General features: G+C 41.0%; 1 protein-coding gene across 1 annotated transcript in view; it reads left to right on the top strand.

Moving 5' to 3' along the window:
• Nucleotides 1–11288, top strand: part of GALM (galactose mutarotase) — a 50903-nt gene extending 39615 nt beyond the window's left edge. Inside the window, exons 5-7 of the mRNA XM_011361393.2 lie at nt 7494–7635; nt 9185–9359; nt 9965–11288. Of these exons, the coding sequence (XP_011359695.1) occupies nt 7494–7635; nt 9185–9359; nt 9965–10042 (395 nt within the window). The 3' untranslated portion in view covers nt 10043–11288. The remainder of the gene's footprint in view (nt 1–7493; nt 7636–9184; nt 9360–9964) is intronic.
• Nucleotides 11289–14976: the final 3688 nt, after the last annotated feature.

Below are 14976 nucleotides of genomic sequence, written 5' to 3'. Positions count from 1 at the left end.
CCTTGTGATGTGACTTGAGCTTCTTTAGAACATGGCCTCTGGGTTCCAAGGGCAGATGTCCTGACACAGAGGTAACCTAGCCTCAGAAATCACATAGCATCGCCTTGCCACATTCTATTGGTTGAGGCAGTTACAAAGGTCCATTCAGTTTTAAGGAAGAGAACGAAGGCTCCACCTCTTAGTGAACATGACATTGTAAGAAGAGCCTGTAGGATGGGGATATATACCATGTAGCCGTCTTTAAAAAACGTTGTCTACCATAAGCAGTCATGGAGAATAGGTCAAATTTCTCATAATAGAAAATGTGTAAGAATCCATATGTGAGACAAGAGATCTGAGTCAAGGTAGAAGGATTTTGTGAAGGCAGTGAGTTTTTCATTTACTTCCAGAAGACAGGTAATTATAACTCTGCCAGAAATGCAAATAGGAAGATTTAATGCCTTGTGACAAATATCTGGAATGTTAGAGTCCTATTTCTAATTACATCATCTTGAAAGAATGAGGCAGCTTTACTTGCCAAGGACACTCACTCTGTTGAGGTCATCGATAGATGCCCCTCCAAATCACTTTTCATTCCTTGCTCACTGTCACTCCAGCACCAGCCTTGTCATAATTCTTGATTATTTCGTCATCTATATTGATGATATGCTGACTGCTCAGCTTCTTGACATCCTCTCTTCCTGTGATCCTCCAATCTTCTCAGCTAGCTACTCACTCCTGTGGTCATTGGGTCACATCCTTGACTTTGTCATTACCTCTTATTGCCGCCCTCCATGATCACTATTTTAGATGTCTATCAGCTCCAATAATTCTCTAAGAACCTCTCGTCTCTTGATTCTAACACCTTTTCACTGTTGCTCAACTGCTCATGACCTCACTCCCCACCACCACCAAATTAGGTGAGAAGTCCATTGTTAGAATGGTCCCTTTGCATATGCTCTCAACTCCCTTGCTCCTCCTTCCTTCTCTGTATTCTAACAAAACCCAACCCTGATTAATCCCACCCCCTTCACCCTCCATGGCTGCCACCTTGTAGCTGCTGGTCTCCCTCTAAGTTCATGACAGTAACCTCAGGTGAGGTCCTTAGTGGGGTCCTTAGTGGTGCCCACAGTCAGACTTCCCCTGAAATGGGGAAGCAGAAATACCACCTGAAGGTGCTCCTCTGCCCCAGAGCTGTAACCCCACATCTTTGGGTCAGAGCCCACCATCTGCCAGGCATTGCTGCTCAGGCTTTAGTGCAAACCCAGCCAGACTTCAGGAGAAGAAACCCTCTTCAGGAAATAGCTTCTTTCTGCCGACACCCCAGCTTTTTGATGGCTTCAAAGCCAAAGTCTGGTGATGTGACATCCTCTCTGAGAGCACCCTTTCCATTTCCACTTCATTTTCTGTGCACGGCATTGCTGAGAGAACTATTTTGACATTTCCTTCTATTCTCAACACCAAAGCACAAACTCACATACACAGATCAACCAAAGTTAGAACCGCACTTTCCTTTTTCAAATTCTTAGAAAAATCAGTTTTTCAGTCAAGTAAAGGCCCTGCTTCATGCCCAGAGGGTGTAAAGATAAATAGGACACAACTCCTGCTCTCTAAGAGCTCACAGTCCTCATAGACAAATAGTTTGATATAATCCCATAATTATGCCATAATGCGATGAATTTTGGGGGAGAAGTATGTTCAAAGAGTGACAAAGAAGAAAAGAGGATTCGTTCTCACTGTAGAGGTTACAGTCCTTCAGAGGAAGTGGCATTAGAAAAGATTCTTAAATGATCCAGTGGACTTTGCCAGAGTGTGGGAGGGTAGGGGACATGGGGACAAACTCCAAAATTTCCACATGCCTGACCATGAGGCACATGAAGGGAGCGTGTCAGGGCATGAGGCTGGAAAAGAGGAATTTTTTCTCTTGTTTTCTTCTCATTTAGCAAAAATCTCATTTTAGAATTATCCCAAGTTTCTCATTTTTTAAGTTAGGGCTTCTCTGCCATTCTGGAAGTCGTATCCTCTCTAGCTTCTGCTCTGTTATATGTTGTCCTGAAATTTGACCCTTATATTTATGCCATCCTCCTGAAGAGGTTCAAGCATATCATTTATCAAATATGTCCATGTAACGTATAAGACAGCAAATAATAGCTTCATTTTACAGAGAGAAAATCTAAAGTAAACATTGATTTGTAGATTGCTCAATATCGGGCAAAAAAGATTAGAAATATGACCTGAGTCCTCCCTTCATGAAAATTCCATGACTTCCTTTCTTCCTTAAAGTCAATAGAAATAAGTAATCTTGATTGACCTGGGCAATCACATTGGGACTGTCATAAAGGTTAGATTTTGAGTCAAGTATGGCTTTAAAAAGAACTAAATATTGTGAACACTATATAAGGTTAGGAAAGAACCCATGTTACCACTCGGCACATGGGTTGGTAAGATTAAAATCTTGAGCCCATGAGAACAGCTGCTTCTTTTTCATAAAGAATGTTGCCTTTTTAAAAGTCATTGTGGGAAGTGGTTGGTCACCCAGACTTCACAGGACAATAGCACCCAGGTGGGTCCCTACCATCCAGGATTTGGCTTTTGGCCTTAGAGATCCAAAAAGTTCAACTATTAATTCTCCCAGAATGGATCAGAGTTTAGAGGACTGACTCAACTCAGACGAGGCTGATGTTTTTTATATCAAGCTCTTTTTATTGTGTCTCTAGCACCATCTACTGGGAAATAAAAGTGCCCTTGTTAGAATATTTAAAGTTGAAAGCTTCAGAAACCCAACTCAGGTAGCAAAGAGGAAGGAGAAGCTCACATTCTAAGAAACAGAAGATTAAGAATATTATACTCAAGTTACTTACACGTAGATGTAACCACTAAAACAAAAATAAAGCTTTCTACATTATCGGAAACGCTCACAAACACAGGCCATATACTAAAATATTTTTAAAAAGCAACAATCAGAATTCATAAACACAGAAAACATACTATAAAATAACAGAACTAACACTTAGAAATGTATGTCATATTAATGCCTTAGAGCTCCCCTATTAAAGAAAGTCTCTCATATGAGATCATAAAGCAAAACGCAAGAGAATGTTGTGTACAAACCAAGTGACTCAGAAAGGTTGAAAATGTGAAAACTCAAAAGCAAACCAAACAAATGAAAGAAAGCCAAAGTAGCTGAGAGTCTCAGTAAAGGCTGATTTCTGGACAAAAAGCATTAAATTACACAAGAGAAGACAACTTGTAATGATAAAACATTGCAATACACAATGAAGGTTCACAAAAAATGACCATATCTAAGCCCATAATGAAAACCTCAGGCAGTTTCACAAAATGTAAATAATACATTGACCTAGAAATGACTTAGAAGTGTTTGACTCTCTCCTAATAGTTCTTGGATCAAAATAGAAATGAAACTCCCAAACTAGGAATATCTAGAAAATAACTAAATAATATAATTATATTATGTATTATGGAAATGTATGCATAATATTTTGGCATATATAATAAATAGAAATATTATAATATACATGTTATAATTCTATGTAATAGAAACTTCTACATGTAACATAAAGCATTGCTCAGAAGAAAGTTATAGCACTAAATACTTCTATTAATTTAAAAAATGTGAAAATAAATGAATTAGGCATGTAATGCAAGTTATTCGAAAAAGAATAAAATTAACCCAAGAAAACAAAAGAAAAATTAATAAAAGCAGAAATTATTATTTAGAAAAGAGGAGGAAAATGTAATGCTAATAAGTTCAAGAGCTGCTTCATTAGAGGAAAAAAGTCAATAAAGTAAATAAAGCATTAACCTATTCAACACAAAATTAGAAATGAGCATAAGCAAACAACGCAGACAGATGAAATTGAAAGGATCATAAATTATTTCTTTCCTCAAGTCTTTACAAATAAATATGAGAGTCATATAGATGAAGTGGATTACTTTCTAGGAAAACATAAATTTGTAACTGTGACCCCTCCCAAAAAATAATTTTAAATAAATTATCTTAGAAAAAATAGAGAAAAATATGAGTACATACCAAGTTATCTAATGAATACCTAGTAATAAATATAGCAACAACCTCCCAGATAAACTGAGTGAAAAGATTGAGGTGGAAACAGGCTAGTCTGTGTGTGTGTGTGTGTGTGTGTGTGTGTGTGTGCGTGCGCGCGCGTGCACGTGCGCACGCTTGGGTAGCCTTGTAGGATCTCTGGAAGTGTGCATAAAAAACATAACAGGAAACTGAATGTGCGGGGAACAAAGAATAGAGAAATTCTTTTTATTATATAGTATTTTGTACCTTTTACATTTGTTACCTTTTAAATTAATTAAATGTGCAAATATTACCTATTCAAAAATTCTTTTCTGTAGAAGTAGAAACAAGGCAAAAGAAACAAGCTCTTAAAGGATATTTTCAAAAGGAATGTTACTTAATTTTCCCTAAAGCTGGCTCTGGTAAAAGAGGATTCTTTTGTGTGCTTCTCAAATTCCCTTTTTGGACACTGGACTCAAGGGTGGTATCAGCCAGCACCATGTCTCCCATGGGTGCTTTGGATCCCAGGCACCCTGGCAGCCCTCTGAACTCAAAGACCCCAGTTCTCACGCACCAGAAAGACTATATTTCTGAATTGCAGCTCTGAGTTAAGAAAAGGAAGCCTTCATTTGCTCAAAGATAGGAGATTCGTGTTTTCTCTCAGTATTTAGGAACCCACAAAAGCAGAACCAGAACTTTAAGTGGTTAAAAGTCATTCCTCCTTGTACAGACTTAATCCTTCCAGTAGCAAAGTACATGTTCCTGATCTTTCTTAGCCTCCTAAGATTTCAGCCCCACTTTGCATGCTCTCTCTTCCTTAAAAATAGCAATTTTAAAGCAATTTTAGCGATCAAGTTCCTAAAACATCTCCTCCATCTGACCACATGAAAAGAAAAAGTAATTCTCAACCTAAAAGAGTATGTTAACCACCCAATGTCTGTACTTACTTTTAAAATATATGACATAGTTCTGGGACAAGAAAACTTCTAAAGAGAAAATTGTATCATCATGCAAGGCTCTAGAACAGAGTCCCTCTCCTCTTTCCCTCTCAAGAAGGCCAGAGGGCTTCGGCCTGCTCAGAGGAACCTGGGGTTCTTTGTAATTGGTGCAAGACCCGAAGATCTGGGGTTGAGGTGAGGGAGGCTCCTCACTCCTAGGTGGGCCATGTTTTTGGGGGATGGGGTGGCAGAGTGTACCTCTGCTGTGATCTATACCTAGGGTTTTCTAGCTGAGCTGCTCAGAGACTGTACTGGTTTCACTCTGGCTTTTATAGATGTATTTATAGTGTATGTGTGTGTGTGTTAAACTTCCTCCAATGATTTCTTCTGAAATAAGGAATTCTGCAGGAAGTGGGTGGGGTTGAAAGTCAGTGATTTAGTCCAACTTTTCTTCATTGTACTGATGAAAACACCCAGGCTCAAAGAAGTGATTTCATAATCTAACTTAATCTTTCTTTTCTCATCTGAGGCGTTCTGCCCTATTACACACACACACACACACACACACACTCCTATCACCTGTATTCAAGCTGTTTCTTCCACATCTTCAACCTTCCTCACCCACTCAACCTCATATCATCTCACCCCAAGCTGCAGCTCAACCACTTTCATCCATGAAATCTAAGTCCCTAAGCCCAGGCAGTCACACTGCCTGTCTTCTTTCTTACAGCTCTGCCACTCCTGGAGCACTCTTCACATTCTGTGATTATGAGTTGCTCATGTGTCCATTCCCTCCTCCAGACCGCAAGCAGGTTCTGTGTCTCATGGGTAGTGTCCTTGCCCATCAGCGTGCGTGGCATACAGCAATGTTAATTAACATTGATTGGGCAAAGTGTGGCAAAGGGAATGGCTCCTAGTCCATTGCTTTGGCTCTGATGTATTCCAAGAATGTGCCAATGGGGAAGAGTGAATGGTGCCGTAAAGTAACCAGTTTTGTCTCTGGGCTTCCTCACATTACCTGAGCTTTCTTAATGGAGCTAAATTCAAAATATTTGTGTACCCTGTGTGAAATGACTCGGCCTAGCATCTAGGGAAGAACAGACCTGAAAGTTAGGAAGAGAATGAGAGGCGATAAAGCAAAATGGCACAATTTTCAGAACAATGTAAAACCCATACTACAGCCTTTTGGCAAGCACATTTAGAGGGACCATCTGTTGAGAAATGATCACTCTGCCTTCCATCTCTAGTTGAAATGACTCACAAAATAATCCTGATTTCTCTTTTTTGCCCTCAAAGTCCTGATTACTTGTTTAGTGGTTTTAGTAGAGGGTAGTATGTAGCAAACTGTTTTGACATGTTTTATCACCTCTAAGATGCTCACTTGTAAGGTTCACCATTATTTACGTACCATGAAGTAAAACCTGTCAGTTAAACCATTACATGATTTCAGAGATTTTAAAATATGAAAGTGAGTATCTTAAATTGATGAAATATAGCATGTCAATATCACAGGTTATTGTTAGATAATATCGAATTATGTGGGTCTCGGTTTCCTCATCTGTTACATGAGCAGTTTGGACTGAATGAGCTCTGAGAACCCTTCTGGCCCCAATGCCCTTGTGTTCTGTAGCTCTATGAAGGAGTGTTCTTGACTGGGCACTGGTTGTGTGATGACCACCAAGACAGGCCTCCTGTCCATTTTTCTTCTATGCTTTGCCCTGTAAGAGTTGAGGGTCCTCACATTGCAGTGGCCTCCTTCAAGACTGACCTTTCATCCACATCATTGTGAAGAGGCTTCAAGATGTCCCATTTTGATAAGAACAAATATATTGCTCTTAGAGCTTGAGGAATCTGGCTCATACACACATAGTGCTGACTGACTGTAACTCCTCCAAGATTCACTCCTGGAGACACAAAGCTTTCATTCAAAGGATTCAATCTAAAACTGGCAAATAGTTGAGTGGCCATACATCCCATTTTGCCCTGCACTGTCCCAATTAACTAATTTGTCCCAGCATTCTTATTAAGAGCCTCCACTACAGTGTAGAGTGTATCGACAGGCTGAGCAGGAAAGTGATTGGGAAAGGGTGGCTGCCAGTATTCTCCTGGCTAAAAATGGCCGAAAATGGTTTGAGAATCACTAACCTTAGGGACATTTATAGAGTCTGGTTAGCTACTGCCAGTTGCTAATGCTTGGTTATGAGCCTTGGAATATTTCAGCACTAAAGTGAGAAATGTCAACAAGGTGATTGACTCAGTGGTTGCGACAGCCATCACGTTTTATCCAGCTTAATGGAAATTCCACATTTCTTTTTTCACACTTGAGTGCTTTTGAATGTTACGGCTACTGCATCTTGCAATCGATAGCATCTCACGATTAAGGAAATCCAATAATTAATTCTCCTCAGGATCTGGGCTCCCATCTTCTTTACAAATCGAAACGAAGGCTGAGAGAGTAGAACTAGTAGGTCTTCAGAACACCATATTTAATTTGGGCATTTATCGGCCTTTTACCTGCCTTTTCATACCAGGAGAAGTTGCACCAGTGCAAGGAACTGCATTCGACCTGAGGAAGCCAGTGGAGCTTGGAAAACACCTGCAGGAGTTCCACATCAATGGCTTTGACCACAATTTCTGTCTGATGAGATCTAAGGAAAAGCATTTTTGTGCACGGTAGGGACATTTCACTTCCTGCCTCTGTAAGGAAGAAGAGACACCCACCCCTCTGTGAGGAGCTTTTCCTCTGGCCATATCAGTACCATTTACTATGCCACAGGGACCAAATACCACATCGCATGTCTTTTCAAAGCTTATGTTCCACCGGTGAGCTCTGTAGAATTTACCTCCCCCTGCCCCCGCCACGCCGTTATCCCCGTTCCCCTGCCTGGCATCCCATCTCTCTTCGCTCCTACTCATCTCTGCCTGCTCTTTGAGGCCTGCTCTTTGAAGCCCATTTTTTGTTAAAAACCTTAATTCCTCCTAACTAAAGTCACTACCTTCTATGAATTTCCAGAGCCCTTGGTACTTTCTCGATTTGTGATTTTCGCCCTGCTTACTACTTCCATGGAAGGTTGGCGGCTGCATTTCTCTCAAAGCACTCCCACTCCACCCTCGTCTGATAGGCATTCGTGTGCACACTCCCTCCTTCTACCCCACCTCTACCCTAACACCTAATACTATGCTTGGCACTAGCAAATAATCAATAAAAGTGTGTAGAATGAATGGATTTTAAATGACACAGAGAAAAAGATTCAAGCTCTAATAGAGCACTTCAGAAGTCTTTCCCCTCAAAGGCCCAGCACCAAGACTCCAGCTGTGTTCTTCCAGCTCGAGCCCACTTTTCTCCTCTCTGCCTACTATTCACATTTCTCTCCCCATTGCTCCCACCTGAGGAGACCTCCTGCCTTCTTTCTGCTATTCAAATCCTGGCCCTCCTCCTCCCAAACATCTTTCCCTGAACTTCTTGGTTGACTACATATTGTGGGGATGTTTCACTTCTCGGCGAGACTGTGAGATCCGGGCCTTTCTTTATCTTTATCCCTTTGACGCCAGATACAAGACCAGGTAAGTACTCACCTCTGTAGAGGCCTGGTTTGGGGAAAAAAGGGAAATAGTGAATCTAGCAGATCAGGGGTTTCTATAAGTGGAGAGCTGACTAAAGAGCATACCCTGCTCTAGTCCCAGGGCAGGGGAGCGGGTAAAGAGGCATTTAATTTAGAAAAGCATCTCTTCAGTTTCAAAAGATGGAGCTGGTTGTTTCACCAGGCCAAGCAGAGAGCTCTGACCCTTTATGAGAAAGAGTCTCAGCCTCTCTAGGACCCTAAAACTGCCTCTCTCCAACCTGGCTATTCCCAGCACACATGCACCCACACACACCTAGCTAGGGTGTTCTCAACACACACACACACAAACACACACACACACACACACACACACACACCTACCTACCTACCTACCTACCTACTAGGGTGAGTCTATTTTGTCCTTCCCCAGAGAAGTCAAGATCAAGTGGGAAGTTGCTATTAAGGATCCTCAAAACCACCTGCTCATGCTTCACCTATGAGGTTACAAGAATTTCCCATGATGCTCTTCCTACCTTGTCTCCTCCATATATCTCGTCTCGGCTCTGGCTGGGTCCTATAGCAAAGCTGCTTCCCAGCTTCTACCTGTCCCTGCCTGCTTTTCCTCCCTGGACCTATATGTGGTTTGGCTTCATCTCCAGGGTCCATCACGCTGGAAGTGGGCGGGTACTGGAAGTGTACACCACCCAGCCCGGCGTCCAGTTTTACACAGGCAACTCCCTGGACGGCTCACTGAAGGGCAAGAGTGGAGCCGTCTATCCCAAGCACTCCGGTTTCTGCCTCGAGACCCAGAACTGGCCTGATGCAGTCAATCAGGTAAAGCCCCAGGCTGGCCTGTCAGAGTGGTGGTGTGTTCGAGGTTACACTATATGACAGAAGTCACAACACTCAAGTCAGGTCTGTATGATTCAAAAGTCCATGTGTGTTCTCTTCTCCAAGTAATGATAAACACAGCCAAGTTACTAACATGGCATTTACATGTTTTTTTAAATCTCTTATTTTGTACCTTCGAAGCCTTTATTCAATTTAACGTTTCTCTTTATCGATACCTACTCATTTTAAGATGATCCTTCACATCTTCGCTTCCTATGTGCTTTCTCATAACTTCCTTTTCTAGCTATTGTCTAGAGTAATGCTGTGCAAAGCACCAGCCTAAAAAGTGCTAACAGTTTGCACCAAAATGTAAATCAACACACTGGTTCCTTCAGCAAGAAAGTCTTGCTACGACAAAGTGTGCTTAGTAATGCCTTTGATTTTCATTCTGGCTCAACTTCTTTATCTCATTGCAAACCTTTAATAAACGGTTCATACACTGGCATCTGGTTCACAGAGCTAGTCTAGAGACCAGTCCAGAAGCCATCCTGGTGAAAGGTGCAACTTGGGCTGGCAAAGTGTAACCTGTGTTGTTTTCCCTTTCACAGCCCCACTTCCCTCCTGTGCTGCTGAGGCCTGGTGAGGAGTATGATCACACCACTTGGTTCAAGTTTTCTGTGGCTTAAGGAAGGGTGAAGACATGACCTGCTCCAGGGCCAGGCTAAGAGCCTCTTCAGCAGCCTGTCTCCTGTTTAGAAATGAGATGAAGATAATCAGTCTGAATATTGATTTCCTTTTCCAATGACTGGCTCTAGGTCTAATGACCAGCTCTATTCTCTGTGTAATTAAGAGGACCTAACCACCGATGTCATCGTCTAACCCCAGCCCAGAAATGTTTTCTAGGCCCCTTGTGTTATGTTGGCTCCATCTCTCCACACTGCCTCTTTCTTTTCTACTTTTCACCCCTCTGTTCTTTGAGTTGTTTTTATAATAAGTCAAGTCTAAAGTACCCCAAGGAGATTCCTTTTCTTTTCCCTCTTCCTCTACCTCAAACCATGCCAGCAGATGGACCTCACTGCCTTGACAAGGCAGATGATTGAAAAGTGAGGGCGTTGAGGCTTAAAGAGGGTAAATGACCCACCTAAAGGCACACAGCTAGGAAAAATTTTATCCAGGATTTGAGGTCAGTTCGTGTGACTTCGAGTCCTCTTTGCTGCTTCTTTCGTCTGCCAGAGCGTTCCTAGGGTTACTCATGGGCAAAGGGAGGCTGACCCTTACCTGTTAGAGCCATCCTTTCTTCCCAGATTTACTTTTATAAAAAGCATTAGTCTGAATTTGAGTTTAACTGTCTATGAGCCTGAGAAGTGGTATGACTTAAAATACAAGGACCAAAAAAAAAAAAATGCAAGGACACCATATTTAGAAAGAATCTGTCATTTCAACTCTTTGCCTTTGGAGTTAACTAAGAAAGTCCAGCCTAGCCAAGGCATGGAAGAACGAACGCCACTGGAGACAGGAGCTGCACTGTTGTGAGGAGAGGGCCCACCTGAGGATCGCGCATTGCACCAGGAGCAGATGTTGTGTTACGTAGATGAGGCTGGGGCTCCCTCTTTCCCTGAACAGTTGAATCATCAATGATGGGTTAATGTTGTAGAATTTTAAAGAAATGTACCTTAAATTACATACTAGCAATCAGCTGAAATAAAAATATTCTTGCTCCTTCAGAAGACTCCTAGTTTCTTCATTCATCTTTAAACCTGTCAGGCATGGACCTTTGGTCCACTTGGACCAAGTCTATGGTATGTTCTAGATTCTACTATGCTCTCCAATATGAGCCCCAGCATATTCCTAGAGGAAAGCTACCTGACAACCTATTGTGCTTCCCTTACTTCCTCTTTCTTAGCAACAAAAATAAACCATTTTTAAAATTCATTTCAGCATGGATTTTTTAAGTCATTTTTCATTTTTTAATTCATTTCAGCATGGATTTCCTGAATACCTATTTTGTACATAGTTCTCTGCTGGGTCTTTTAAGGGATTCAAGATGTAATGTCTAAGATGAAGTATATTCCCTCAGGGATAATGCAGTCTCTCTGGGAGAGACAAAACTAACAGCAGCAATTAGATGATGTAGAACTGTACCATGACAGAGCTGGGGGCCCCGAACACTAACTTTGCTTCTGGCATTTTCTACATGGGCAAACTAATTTCGCCTGGCCTGTCTTCACCCTTGCAAGGCAGAGTACTTTGTTTTCCTCTGTTCTAAAAAAAAGAATTGTTTTTATAATAAGCCAAGTCTAAAGTACCCCAAGTAAGGAGATTCACCTTTAGGGCAGTTGAAAGAAGTTACTGGTATTTTAATTGTGTTTATGGAAGATAATAAAGAGGCTAAGTTTGATTGTCAAGCCATAAATCTGATGAAAGTAAAATTTTAGAGAAATTGATCTTTTGTGGCAGCAACCAGTCTATCCTTTTTCATGAAACACACACATAAAAGAGAACTTTGATGTGCTAGAGAAAAGACCCATATAGTTTTGAGTCTGACAACATCTGAGCCTAACTGTAATATGTTATAATGAAATCACTGAAGGTGTCAGCAAGAAACAAAAGTTTACAGTCTAACAACTAGACACATTTGTTCATGTGAAGTAATAAAAACGAACACGATATTCAATATGAAAACGTCATATAACTGTAGAATTATTTCTTGTTGAAAATGCAAATATCCACTAAAATGCAACCCTCTCTCCTCAGGAATAAGTCTCCAGGCCCACAAGAGTCCATGCCTTCTTTACTATACACCTTCGCTACCCACAACCAGACTAGTGCTGTATTATTCTTAGTTCTGATCCTTCACAGGTGAGCATATCCTTGTTTCAGTTCAATGATCTGTGGATTCCTGTTTGTTTCAAATTCATAGGACATTAAGTTCTTATCATTAGCTGTGTGATTTTCATTTTTCCAATTTCTACTCATTTTGCCTAACGAGGTAAGATGTGTTATTAAACAATTGCAGACACATTGCTGTAAAGACTAAACTAAGATGGCATGCTATAGAGGTTGAATTGTTGAGATGGTTTAAGTGACCAGTGACAGTCCAACCTCAGAAGACTAAAGGAAGTTAGTGTCAGTGAATAAATGGATAGTTTGCAAAAACTAGAACATGAAAAAAATACAAAACTGCTAGCAGAAGACAGGAGGGAAGCACAGACTATACACTGTTCCCTAGCCAGTTCCCATTATCAGCTGTAATAATTGGATCACCAGTTTGCAATGGGCTACTTGGACAGTTTTGATAGGAGTACAATCCTTTTCCAATTGAGGCATTTATCTTCTCCCTCTAAGTTCCAACTTCAATTCAATTACTCAAATCATAATTAAAGTCTTAGATATTTTGGGTAGCACTTTAGTGATAGCAAATCCTCTCCTTAAAAAAAAAAAAAATTATAATGCAGGAAAAAAGTTGACAAAACAATTTTGGTGCTCTGGAAACTGACCAAAAACATCCAACAACCTGAGATGTCTTTATGTTGAAAAAAATACTGAACTTTGGGTAAGAACAGTGGGAAATTGTGGTGTTTTAGCCTGGGGCTGCTCCCATTACCCTTATGCCTCCAGCTCAGTCACTATGGAGGTTCTGCCAAGGCGAAACAGAACATGAGGACCAGCAAGTTGCTGTGGTTGAACAGGATTTTACTCAGTTTGGATTGGTGATACCCTTGCCCAAAAGCTTTATCAATAGAAGTAATAATCTCGGTGCTAGGCGAGCACAGAGGGCCAATGGCTCCACTAGCCTGAAGTTACAATCATTTTTGGAGCAAAGCACATTTTTGGCTAATCAGGGACTACAAACATGCATAGGAATGACCGGAGAGGATCCAAGCTATTTACACACTCCTGGCCAACTCTGAGACTGCATGCATGTGCAGAGGGAATTAAGAGAGGCCCAGCAAAAAGTTAAAGCCAAGACAGACTTGGAAACAGCTTAAATACTAAATTCACCCCCTACCCACACACAGATCAATCATCAAAGGGAATAAATCTAACTGGTTGAGATGTTTCATCACAAGTTCTGTCCAGTTAATTGCTGATCACTAAGCTATGCAAACAATAGGAAAACCCCCTAGAAAGCTGAGCTTAAAAATAAACATAAGGAAGTTTTTTAAAAATAATGAAAAACTGGAATAGAGATTATTAAAAAAAAAAAAAAAAAAAAAGAACCAGGCAATATTCTGAGGCTGAAATGTACAATAACAGATGAAAAGTTTATACTAGAGAGACTCAGAAGCAGATTCAAGATGGCAGAAGAAATAAGTGAAACTGAAGATAGATCGATAGAAATTATTCAATCTGAAAAATAGCAAAAAAGAAACTTAAGAAATGGAAGAAAACCTCAGAGACTTGTGGGACAACATCAGGCACATCAACATATGTGTCATGGGAGTCCAAAAACGAGAAGAAAGGGATAGAAAAATATTTCAAAATATAATTTGGTTAAAGAAACCCCCCAGATTTGATGAAAAGCATTCATCGATACATCCGAAAAGCTCAACAAATTTCAAGAAGGATAAATACAAAGAGCTCCACACTGAAATACATAATATTTAAATTGTTTAATGCCAAAAACAGAGAAAATTTGAAAGCAAGAAAAAAATGACATCACTACAGGTACCACCAATACAATTAACATCTGACTTCTCATCTCAAACAGTGGAATCCACGAGGAACTCCACGTGGGATGATATAGTCAACGTGTTTAAATCCACGTGGGATGATATAGTCAACGTGTTTAAAACCTAAGGATTCTATATTACCCAAAACTACCCTTCAAAAGTGAAAGTGGAATAAAAACATTCCAAGATAAATAAAGATTGTAAGAATTAATTGCTAGTAGACCTGCCTTACAACAAATACTAGAAGAAGTTCTTCATGCTGAAAGGAAATTCAGATGGTAACTCGAATCCATGGAAAGCAATTAAGAATATCGGAAATGATAAATATGTGGGTTAATTAAAAAGTGTATTTTCAGGGAGTCTAGTAAAGATGGCGTAAAAGGTATATTCTGTGCTTGCCTCCTCTCACGACCACACAAAAATTACAGCAAAACTACAGAATAACCATCACTGGGAGTTGCCGGAGGTCTGGCTGAACAGAAGTCCTATAACTGGGGACATACATAAGAGGTCACCTCAAGACTGGTAGGAAGGATGGAAATGCAAAACGGGCCGGTCCCACAATAGTGTGTGGCAGTCAAGAATCAGGAGGGTTAGAGCACCCCACCTTAGGAGCGAGGGGTCCCGACTCCACAGCAGGCTCCCCAGCCCAGGGTTCCAATGCCAGGAAGAAAAATCCCCACAACCTCTAGCTGTGAAAACAAGCAGAGATTGTGGTTGAGTGAAAACACAGGGTTGTGGGAGTCTCAGACATTCCTCTTAAAGGGCCCGCTCATGGACTTACTTGGTGATGGACTCACTGAGTCTGAGCTCCAACACTGCGGCAGCTGCTTGAAGAGTGCCAAGGACACGTGGGGAGGAACTGAATTGTCTGGATTCAGGGCGAGAGCTAGAGGAGCAGCTTTCAGCGGCATCCATTGTTCCTCTGTTGAGCCCTCCCTGCTCCT

The sequence above is a fragment of the Pteropus vampyrus genome, unplaced genomic scaffold (genome assembly GCF_000151845.1).
Source record: "Pteropus vampyrus isolate Shadow unplaced genomic scaffold, Pvam_2.0 Scaffold66, whole genome shotgun sequence".
NCBI classification, from domain to species: Eukaryota; Metazoa; Chordata; class Mammalia; order Chiroptera; family Pteropodidae; genus Pteropus; species Pteropus vampyrus.
Note: the sequence above shows the minus strand (reverse complement) of the source record. Positions and strands in the feature narration are given on the sequence as shown.